The sequence below is a fragment of the Bos indicus x Bos taurus genome, chromosome 21 (assembly GCF_003369695.1).
Source record: "Bos indicus x Bos taurus breed Angus x Brahman F1 hybrid chromosome 21, Bos_hybrid_MaternalHap_v2.0, whole genome shotgun sequence".
Classification (NCBI taxonomy): domain Eukaryota; kingdom Metazoa; phylum Chordata; class Mammalia; order Artiodactyla; family Bovidae; genus Bos; species Bos indicus x Bos taurus.
Window position 1 is genome coordinate 24,601,863 of NC_040096.1, and position 12,017 is coordinate 24,613,879.

The following is a 12,017-nucleotide window of genomic DNA, read 5'->3' on the forward strand; positions in this document are numbered from 1 at the left end:
CACAAAGATGATGACAAACATGACTAAAAAACCTGCCTCACACACAATCCAAAAAACAAAGTTACAACAGTGCCCAGATACCAGTTCTATTTGCTAGAAATCACATGACCAGTTATTTAAAAGGAAACTAACAGGATAACTCTCAGAGTTAGTGTAACTGTGCTGGGAAACATTCTCATACCCTCCTGGCAGGAGTGTCAATATGGTATAACCCTTCTGGAGGGTCATTTGAAATTATGCTTCAAAAACCTGAAAACTAAGCATCCTCTTGACTCAGCAACTTAATTACTAGGAATTTCATCTAAGAACATAGTCTTGGATATTTCCAAAGCTTTATCTAGGAAAGTGGCTATCATAAATGCTGTGTAAATTTTTTTCACATTAAAAAATCTAAATATCCAGTAAATGGGATCCATTGAACAAACTATGGATATATGGAATATTATGCAGTCTTTAAAAAGGCCTGTGTGCAATATTACTCAGCCATGAAAAGGAATGAAACTGAGTCATTTTTAGTGATGTGGATGGGCTAAGAGTCTGTCATACAGAGTAAAGTAAATCAGAAAGAGAAAAACAAATATCATATATATTCCACATATGTGGAATCTAGAAAAATGGTCCAGATGACCCATTCCTGCAGGGCAGGAGTAGAGATGCAGACGTAGAGAATGGACATGTGGGCACGTGTGGTGAGGAGGGGAGAGTGGGGTGAATCGGGAGAGCAGCACTGACACGGACACGCGAGCCCACGTAAAACTGACAGCTGGTGGGAAGCTGCCGCACAGCACAGGGAGCTCGGCCTGGTGCTCTGTGACGCCCTAGAGGGGTGGGGTGGGGGGAGGGGGAGGGCGGGGAGGGGATACGTGTATACACATGGCTGCGACACGCTGTTGTACGACAGAAACTAACGTAACATTGTAAAGCAACTATCCTCCCCAAAAAAACAGTGGAAAGTACTGTGGAAGATTGTTTAACAACATGCACCGTGTTATAGTCAGTGGGAATAAGCAGATTACAAAAGGGAATTAGGGTATATATACTATAACCCCACTTTAATATTTTTAAAACTGTATATGAATAAATACAAGAATAAACCAAAGGTATTAATATAAAGAACAACAAACAACAAAGAGCGTGACCGGGCCCGTCACTGGGGGGGTAACTATGGGTAATGCTGCACCTTCTTTTATTTCACTTGCCTATGTTTTCTAAATGTCCTACGATGGACATGTATTATTTTTTAAATTTTAATTAATTTAATTTTTGACCATGCCACGTGGCATACAGGATCTTAGTTCCCTGACCAGGGATAGAACCTCGCCCCTGCATTGGAAGTGCGGAGTCTTAACCACTAGACTGCCAGGGAAGCCCTGAACATGCATTTCTTGATAATAGGAAAAATTAATAAGGGTTGTTAAAATGAAGGTTTTGTGCATTACCAAAACTCGACGAAGGCTGCATGCTCAGCTCTCCCAGTGGCATGGTGATACTCACCAAAAGTGGAGCCTTCCCCGAGCTCCTTGCCGTATTTCAGCATGCAGTCGCCCAGCAGGCCCTCTGTCTGCGGGTACCCCGTAGTTTTCACCTGGCCTCGGATCTTCGACATAGTGTTCAGCATTCCTAGCTTAGCTCTGTATGCTTAAAAACATTATCATTTGTAATTCCTTAAAGTGGCACGGCAGAGTGACAGGTACATAGCATTTAACAAATGCGGCTGCGAAATCAAGGTCGCCCTGGACTCAATGTCAGAGACCTAGACAGGAAGGGCCCTGGGCGACCCAGTTTCTCACATGGCTTCCTAGATTATTAACTAGGATAGGTGCTAAGGGCCATGATGAGAAAAAGAAATTATGTTGACTCCCAAATAATACTATAGTAACCAGGCTATCATTACCCTACCCATGGCTAACTCACTGAGTCAAGACGCTGACACTGGGGAAGACATATTTTCCCAGGGATCGACTGCAAACTAAGAATAGAATGGCTGAGGTGGGTGTTTCAAACCAATTGGTGGTTAACACCCCGCCCCCCAAGAGTGTATCCAGACTGATGATCTTCAATTTCATGGTACCAGGGCACTGCGCAGCACACTCCTATTTTAGGAAGCAGAACCAGTAGGAGATAAACACTCCCATGGGGAACAGGAGTCTGTGTTGATGGTCCCTTGGGTGCAGCTCCACTTCTGGGCCCAAGGAAAATGGTGGGTGGCCACTAGATCCTTTCTCTGACCTAGGCCATGAGGGTTGACTAATCCCAGCTCTGTGCGACACACCATGCTAACTACTAGGACCTTAGAGAGACCTAAGACAGAGACGCCCTGGTGAACCAGTGGTTAAGACTCTGAGCTTCCACTGCAGGAGGCATGGGTTCAATCCCTGATCAGGGAACTAAGATCCCCCATGCCATTCAAGGTGGTCAAATAATAATTTTAAAAAAGAGACACTTAAGACATGCTCTGCCCTCAGGGAGTTCATACATAGTTCTTGGAAGGCAAAAACTCCAAGATGTCATTATACAAATAAAGTCTTATGTGGTATACAGAAAAGAAAATATAACAATATGCCGAATAAAGACGGAAAGATGCCCCCATCTCAAAAGTTCAGAAATAGTGTAAGATGGAATGCTTATGGTTTATAACCAACAGATAAAGGGTAGGCTGCTTTGACTGAAGAAGAAATTAATATAGAACAAATCAGGAAATACTTAGGGGAAAATGGTACTATGAACTGAACTCCAAGCTAAGGATCTGGGATTTTATTCTGCAGGCTAGGTGATCTTTGAGATAATTTTAAGCACTAATGGGATAGATTTTTATTTTCTCTGATTTTAATAATTACATATTTATTTTCATGTATTCTAGGCGAGTGCTTCCCAAACTAATGTGCCTACAAAACACCCAAGGATCCTGTTAAAATGTAGAATATTTTATCCAATGTATGTTTTTAGATTTATTTCCTAGATTTTCAGATGTTTGGATGTGTGCTGATTCCTACAGCCGAGGGAATCATAGTAATTATATACAAATAATAAATTCATACAAAGTAAAAGCAGATTTGGAAATCCACAGAATTCGAAGCTTGGACGCCCTCTGTTGGTCTCTATAATTTAGAACTTGGGAAAACTTCATCAAGGGAATCCTGCTTCAGTGCCTAGGAAAGACCTCCTGTCAAGAAGCTGCAGTAACAGTGGATCTTCTCGTGTTTCTCAGGTTTATCCGATTCACTTCATCAGCATTTGAGCCACGAAGTGAAAGCAGTTTCAAAGTCATTGACCCCGTTAGAACAGGATGGCAGAATTAAAAAAAAAAAACAAAAACAGAAGAAACAACTGAATAACAAAGTATTGACAAAATATTCAGTGGGTTTCCAAAGCATCTCTTTGCTTAGAAAAGTGTCTTAGAGCTTCCAAGGTGGCACTAGTGGTAAAGAATCCATCTGCCAATTCAGGAGATGCATGTTCAATCCTTGGGTGGGGAAGATCCCCTGGAGAAGGAAATGGCAACCCACTCCAGTATTCTTGCCTGGGAAATCCCATGCACAGAGGAGCCTGGTGGGTCACAGTTCATGGGATTGCAAAGGATTGGACATGACAGAGCATACACGCATGCATGCAGAAGTCTCTTGCTCTGAGATCAAGACTCCATCCAAATAATGTCTCTATAGTTCACAGAAGTCTCTGCCCTGCTTGTCATCAGCTAAGAAACACTGCAACTACCTTTAGTCACTCAACTTTAAACTACTTAATTTCATTATTTGGACATAGAGGACATTGTTTCTAGATCATGTCAACCATACGCTCAGTAAATATTGGTTGTTAGAATCTGTGATGCTCAGTAAAACTCGGTTATTAGAATCTGTGAATGAACAACTGAATATTTCAAGACATTTTCTAACTTTACCTGGATTTGGCTGAAGATATTCTGTGGCTTTTGAAAGAATTTCTGCAACAGCTTTATTGGTAATGTCTATTTTCTTTAAAAAAAAGAAAGAAACATAAAAATATTAATAAATGACAAACAAATTCAACAGAAAAACAAACAGAAGAATAAATTTCATTAAGTTAGTATTTATAACAACACTGTTATAATGATTTTAAATTCAACATTTTGGGTAGAGGGGATATTTTCTTAACTTTTAGATTCTGGGACATCCTTTCAATAATTGCTCCTCCCAATGACAGTGGAGAACACTAACTTCTTTTTCAGCATTAAAATGAATATTAATGTAATATTTAGGAAACTTGGAAAAGTTATTATGCTCCACTAGATTATTGGATATACTTGAAGGTCTCTCAAAACCAAGCCAACCAATTCTGGACACTCTGGCTGTTGGTTAACCAGAAGATAAATGTGAGCACATAGAGTAAAGTTAATTATGCACATTTCAATAGCTTTATTTGATACCATCAATGGTCAAAAAGAGAATGTTTTAAAGTAAAAGGATATTCCACTCATGAGAACAATTTAAAAATCATCAAAATAATGAAAATAAATATTTGTTTTAGGTTTGATGTTAAGTTTGAGGGAATCCTACGCCATTTGGGAATTTGCCTAATAAGTTTGAGGGAATCCTAAGCAATGCATTTGTATTGTAGTTTGAAAACTCTAAGGGAATTTGCCTAATTATATAATGAGTTGGTGATAAATGTGTAAGCATTTCATCTGTTAAGTGTATGACTTAATGGAACCTAAAGTGAAGTTCACTAAAAATGATTGCCATTTTTCTATACTGAAGTTGTTCTTGTTTAGTCACTAAGTCATGTCCAACTCTCTGTAATCCCATGGACTGTAGCCTGCCAGGCTCCTCTGTCCATGGGATTTCCCAGGCAAGAATACTGGAGTGGGTTGCCATTTCTTCCTCCAGGGGATCTTCCCGACCCAGGAATCAAACCCATGTCTCCTACATTGGCTGACAGATTCTTTACCACTGAGCAACAAGGAAAACCCAATACTGAAATTAATAAATATATGAATAAGATCCATATGTTTAGTTTAAGGCTTAAGACCTGGGTTTGAGATTTATAACTTTGTATAAATTCAATATTAATTAAAGCACAACTTGGAATGGTCATTCCATGTACACAATTCTCTTGGGACATGAAAAGTCACCAGGTATCTAAGAATCACCTCTGAAGGGTGAGGGTGAAAGGAGGTAGAGGCGAGAATTTTTTTTACTTAGACTCTTCTATTTCTTTGGGGGAAAAACGCCAAGAAACAAATGGCCCAAAACTCTGCACATACTGGCAGTGCTTCCAAGACAGCCCAGGAATCAATACAGGGAACGAATCCTTTACAAATGAGAGAGGATGCCACTAACCATGTTGGCAAATGTGGTCAATCAAGATAAACACTGAAAAAATAACTCATTGCATAAAAACAAAAAAAAATTAAAAACAAAACCTTGCTTCTAGAATAAGTGGAAATACTGGGGGTAGGGTGGGTATTGGAGAAGGCAATGGCACCCCACTCCAGTACTCTTGCCTGGAAAATCCCATGGATGGAGGAGCCTGGTAGGCTGCAGTCCATGGGGTCGCTAGGAGTCGGATACGACTGAATGACTTCACTTTCACTTTTCACTTTCATGCATTGGAGAAGGAAATGGCAACCCACTCCAATGTTCTTGCCTGGAGAATCCCAGGGACGGGGGAGCCTGGTGGGCTGCCATCTATGGGGTCGCACAGAGTCGGACATGACTGAAGCGACTTAGCAGCAGCAGTAGGGTGGGTATATGTGTTCAGATTAAGGAAATGCAATGAAGTGGTTTCCCTGATGGTCCAGTAGTTAAGACTTCACCCTCCAATGTAAGGGGTATGGGTTCAAACCCTGGTCAGGGAGCTAAAATTCCACATGCCTCGAAGCCAAAAAATCCAAAGCATAAAACAGAAGCAATACTGTAACAAATTTGATAAAGACTTTTAAATGGTCTACATCAAAAAAAAGAAAAATCTTTTTAAAAAAAAGGAAGAAAATGTAATGTACATATCTCAGCAAACCACCAGGACATATGGGAGAAAGCAAAGGTGACAATTATTTTTGTAATGCCTCCCTGGGCATCTTTGGTGGCTAATTAACCCTAGAATTTCCATGTGTGTTGGTACCTACCTCTGAGGTGCCCCAAAGTCTAGGTTCTTGACACTCCCAGACCTCAGTCCTTACAGAGCTGCTGGCAGTCCTGGTTTACATACAATATTCTTTTTTTTTTAAATTATTTAAAGAATCCACATCTGTCTTTGTATCTTTCTTATTCCCTATGTAGTTTATCTGTGTTTTCCCTTCTCCCTCTCTTGCTCACGCTTACTAGAAGTGGTCTTTCAAAAAAAGATAATTCTTGGTTTTATTGATTGATTCTACCTTTTTGCTGTTATTATTGTGTATTTGATTAATCTCTCATTTATCTGTATTGATTTCTTCCTTTCACCTAGAGTGATTTGTTTTGCTGTTATTTTCCTACTTTTTGGTTTGAATGATTTATTCATTCTCTTCCAACATTTATTTTCTATTAAATGCATTTAAGACAGCTATATATCACAGGTTTTGACACAGAGTTCTCATGACTAAGTGATCTTTAATTTTACTTTCCATTTCCTCTTGCACGTTCTTCCATTTCCAAACATCCAGAATTTGGAAACTATACCCTCCTTGTAATTCTTGTGTTCTACGATTTTACTTAGGAAATTTGTTTTTTTTTCTACAGTCCAGTAAATAATTGATTACTGAAACGGTTTTGAAGGAATTTGAAGTGAATATAAATTCTCAATTTGAGAAATGAAGACTATATTTACTTACAATCAAATTTATTAGTCATATTTTATGCAAATCCCCTATGGTCCTATTTATTATTGTCAATTTAATCTGTTATTTTATGGGAAAGCTATGCATTTTGTCAGTTCTCTATATTTTTCTGATTGCTTTTGCCCTCTATATTTAGATGCCATGTTATATGATGCATAACGTTATATGATGTCATAGTATTCTGATAGACCGCATGATACATCTTCCTATGTTTTAAAATCTTCTTTTTCCAGTTAGTATTCTTTTAGCCTCAGATTTTACTTTGACATCACTTTTATTCCTCTGTTGCATATGGTTAGCACTTGTCATGGAATATCTTCATTTGTTGTTGTTGTTCCATCGCTAAGTCGTATCCGACTCTTCGTAACCCCATGGACTACACCAGGCCAGGCTCCTCTGTCCACGGGATTCTCTAGGCAAGAATACTGGAGTGGGTTGCCATGCCCTCCTCCAGGGAATTTTTCTAACCCAGGGATCGAACCCACATTTCTCACGTCTCCTGCATTGGCAGGCGGGTTCTTTACCACTGAACCAACATTAACTTTGTCATGTCTACGTTATGTTTCAGGTGAGTCTAATATCATCTAATTCACCTGTTGTAGAAAGTCCTTAAAGCTTCTTGTCACCTATTAGATATTTCCACGCTTTTTGATGCTGTAATAAAACAGATAATAATTTTATTTTTATATTTGTTCTGTCACTCACTTGGGTTCTGCGAGGAAACAGAAGTAATCAAGAGAGGTTTCAGTCCATCAACTGAAACTAAAATTCCTGAAATGTGCTTTTAAATTTAACCTTTCAACTGAATCGCTTTGTTAGTAATAAAGTTGCATAAAATATCTTTATTTATCAAGAAATTTTAAAGTAATTTTAGGTATGCCAGTGATGTTTAAATGTTCTGTATTTCTCATTCTTCCAAAACTGTTTCCAAAACCAAAACAAAATAAGCTTTCTGTCAAGGCATTAACATTTCTAGAAAATTAACTGTGCTCACCCAGAAACAAGAAACTCCCCGGAAGACAGTGAGGCCAGGTCCAGGGCATCCTGTAGAGGATAACCCCACACACACACCCCATGGCACAGTTCTGGGGCTGGACTCCCTTCCCCAGCATCTGCTGAAAGCCCTGCTACCTGCTACAGCCTGTATCCTCCATGTTACACCCAAGGAAGCCTTTCCTTGGAAAGCAGAGAAAGCTCTGATTTCTCTCAGCCCTCTCTCATTGGGGGAGTCTGGTTATTAACACAGGGTTATGTTTAAAGGTCCCAAAACAAAAGGGAAGGGAACTGAGGAGATTGATAAGTAGTGATGGTCCCACTTCTGCCTCCACCTAAACTATTCATGGGCTTCCCTTGTAACTTAGTGATAAAGAACATGCCTGCCAATGCAGGAGACACAGGTTCCATTCCTGGGTCAGGAAGGTCCCCTGGAGAAGGAAATGGCACCGCTCCGTTACTCTTGCCTGGGAAATCCCATGGACAGAGGGGCCTGGCAGGATATAGCCCATGGGGTCGCAAAAGAGTTAGAAATGACTTTGACTAAACAACAACAGAGAAGGACTTCACACAGGTGACCTGGAAGCTTGTTCAGAGACACGGAGGCCATAGTCTTCCTTTGGAATGTGATAACAATCATTTCTATAGTACACTCACGGGATTTTTTAAATGCTTTCACACATATAATTTTTTTTTGCATAGTTCTTAAAACATCCATGTGAGGCAAGCAGAGCACACATTATCATCCTTGTTTCACAGGTCACGAAAGTTTGAAACAGTTTATCCAAGTAGAGGCAGCTGGTTCCAGTGGCAGAACCAAGATAAAAATTGTTATGCAGCTGCTGTAACACATGGAAACAGAGTCCTCCACACATTAGATCAATGTTTACAGTATTTGAAGAGTCTTCTCCCACTAATACATTTTGACTCTCCAAGATACTTAATCACAATTACTTCGGCTGAAACTGTTCACCAAGATGGGCCATCTTTTGAGCATTCTGACTTTGTCCAGTAGAGGGCACCAGTTAGCCATAGCCCATCTCTCAAGGGCCAGCATCTTTATTTGAACTTGGAAGTAATCAAAGAACTGCCTTTTGGATTCCATAATCTACACTTTAATTCATACCTCCTAGACCCCCACTCTAACATCCTTTACGATACCAGTATATCTCATATCACAGTAAAAGTCAAATTTACGAGATAATTCACATTAAAATGTTCTCTTACCCTTTCCATATCCAGAAATTCGTCATCTAGTTTTGTTCCTTCAACACCACTTATTTTTTCACTAAACAGCTGTAGAAATAAACACAAGTAATTGTTTGTACAATCATTCGTTATCACAGTATTTGACTCAAATTATTACCAAAAAAAATGTTCAATTCCAAATTGTTGGATTTTTTGGACGAAGTCCTTTAAGAAAATCATTGGAGGGGATAACCATAGTTAAGAATATGGGAAAATACACATTCCTCACTCTTTCAACAGACACCTATTATGCACCTACTATATGTAAAACACCAGAGAAGGCAATGGCAACCCACTCCAGTACTCTTGCCTGGAAAATCCCATGGATGGAAGAGCCTGGTGGGCTGCAGTCCATGGGGTCGCAAAGAGTCGGACACGACTAAAGCGACTTAGCAGCAGCAGCATATGTAAACACAAGGCAGTTTCTCTAGTAGAAACATAAATAAGATCTTTTATCTTTGTTGCGGCAAGTGGGATCTTTACTTGTGGCATGTGAGATCTAGTTCCCTGACCAGGGATCGACCCAGGACCCCTGCATTGGGAGTGTGGAGTCTTAACCACTGGACCACGTTATTTTGAACACACTAAGGTTCATTTGTGTTAAGGAGGAGATGGAGAATGAATGGCGTAACTGATTTAATAAGGTATGAGAAGTATCTGCTTTATGTAATTAATGGTAACTATTAAAAGCACAAAACAACTAATATACATATAGTACTATGAGTTATAACATAATATCCATACCAGCACATCAGTGGAAAGTCAATGTTTTCCTATCCAAAAGAAAACAAAGATAAAGGATATTCAGGAGAACATAAAAGGTGATAAGTGGAAACTACAAAATTAAGATAGTAATCACAAGTCCAAGAAGGTCAGTAATCATTATCCATGCAAATAAGTTCAACACATGAAAGGATAATTAATGGAGTCGATTTTTAAAATCCAGCTATATAGAGCTTTTAAGAGACATACCTAGAATGCAACACACAGGAGAGTGAAAATATTAATAGACAAATTATCTTGTTGTTTAGTTGCCAGGTCATGTCTGACTCTTTGTAGCCCGACAGGCTTCTCTGTCCATGGGATTTTCCAGGCAAGGATACTAGAGTGGGTTGCATTTCCTTCTCCAGGGGATCTTCCCAACCCAGGGACTGAACCCAGATCTCCTGTATTGCAGGCAGATTCTTTAGCATCTGCAGCCATGAAATTAAAAGACACTTGCTCCTTGGAAGAAAAGCGATGACAAACCTAGAGAGCGTATTAAAAAACAAAGACATCCCTTTGCCGACAAAGGTCCATATAGTCTAAGCTGTGGTTTTTCCAGTAGTCATGTATGGATGTGAGAGTTGGACCATAAAGAAGGCTGAGCGCTAAAGAATTGATGCTTTCAAATTGTGGTGCTAGAGAAAACTTGAGAGTCCCTTGGACTGCAAGGAGATCAAACTAGTCAATCCTAAAGGAAATCAATCCTGAATATTCACGGGAAGGACTGATGCTGAAGCTGAAGCTCCAATGCTTTGGCCACCTGATGTGAAGAGCCAACTCATTGGAAAAGACCCTGATGCTAGGAAAGATTGAGGGCAGGAGGAAAAGGGGAAACAGAGGATGATATGGTTAAATAGCATCATCAACTCAATGGACATAAATCTGAGCAAACTCCCGGAGATAGGGAAGGACAGGGGGGCCTGGCCTGCTATAGTCCATGGGGTCTCAGAGAGTCAGACACAACTTAGCAACTGAAGAATGACAACAAAATTAATAAGGAGAGACCTGATCTAATAATAAATGGAGCAATTCACCAAAATTCTGGTATAATATAATCTACCTAACAGCATAACTTAGAAAAAAAATAAAGCAAAAACTGAGAGAAATAATTGAAATAACAAATCCACAATCATTAAGGAGATTTTTAGCACAACTCTCTCAGAAAACTGGCAGATCAAACATGATTAAAAGAAAATAACTTGGAAGAGATACATATAGTTTTAATGATCAAATTAATATCCTTGATAAAATATGAACAAATATATATATCCCTCCAACTAATAAACAGATAATATATAGTCTTTGCAAGTACAGATAGAACATTAGAAACAGTGATCATTTACTAGGTCACAAATCAGTCAATACCATACAGAACACATTTTAAACCACAATTCAATTAAATTAGAAATCAATCCAATATAAATAAATACGCAGGTATAAAGTTTTAGAATTCAGTACTAAATAACAACGAGTTTAAAAGGAAGTCCCAAGAGGAGTTATCAAAAAAAAATTAATAATGAAGATATATCAAAACCTGTGAGATGCAGCAAAATCAGTGTTTTGAAATCAATGTGTTACTTTAAATTCATTAAAAAAAAAAAAACATCTCCATGTTTCAAACGGATACATGTCATTCAATCTAATTAAACAAACATCTGAAAGTCTACCAACTAGGTCAATATGCTAAACGTACAAAGATCAATCAATCTAAATACATTTCAGGGCTTCCCTAGCAGCAGCAGCTGGTGGCTCAGTGGTAAAGAATCTGCCTGCCAATGCAGGGGACATGGGTTCAATCCCTGGTCCAGGAAGATCCCATATACCGAAGAGCAACTAATCTCATGCACCACAACTACTGAGCCTGTGCTCCAGAGCCTGGGAACCATAACTGCTGAGCCCACATGCTGAACTACTGAAGCCTGTGCTCCGTAACAAGAGAAGCCACCACAGTGAGAAGCCTGAGCGCTGCAACTAGAGGGTAGCCCCTGCTCACCACAATTAGAGAAAAGCCCGTGCAGCAACGAAGACCCAGTATAGCCAAAAATAAATAAACTTCCTTAAATACATTGCAACCACTTACACTGAGAAGCAGAAGTAAATGGCCGTAACACAATGAGATGCAGAATAGAGAGAAGCACAATTTGTTCTTCAAACCCAGACGGAGGAAAGCAAATTAAATGGATGAGAAGGTGCCAAGAAATTCCCAGAACTGACCAGAAGG

At 39.3% G+C, this 12,017-nt stretch overlaps 1 protein-coding gene across 8 annotated transcripts in view; it reads right to left on the bottom strand.

Annotated features, from left to right (window-relative positions):
- Positions 1–12,017, bottom strand: part of SH3GL3 (SH3 domain containing GRB2 like 3, endophilin A3) — a 117,330-nt gene that overhangs the window by 54,869 nt on the left and 50,444 nt on the right. For 4 of the 8 annotated variants that reach the window (XM_027520767.1, XM_027520760.1, XM_027520761.1 and 1 more), the window contains exons 2-4: positions 9,011–9,079; positions 3,899–3,971; positions 1,495–1,638 (exon numbers count right to left, since the gene is read on the bottom strand). In XM_027520767.1, the coding sequence (XP_027376568.1) occupies positions 1,495–1,638; positions 3,899–3,971; positions 9,011–9,079 (286 nt within the window). Of the gene's footprint in view, positions 1–1,494; positions 1,639–3,898; positions 3,972–9,010; positions 9,080–11,876; positions 11,899–12,017 lie in introns of those variants that run through there. The other 4 variants (XM_027520769.1, XM_027520768.1, XM_027520764.1 and 1 more) reach the window with 4 other exon arrangements.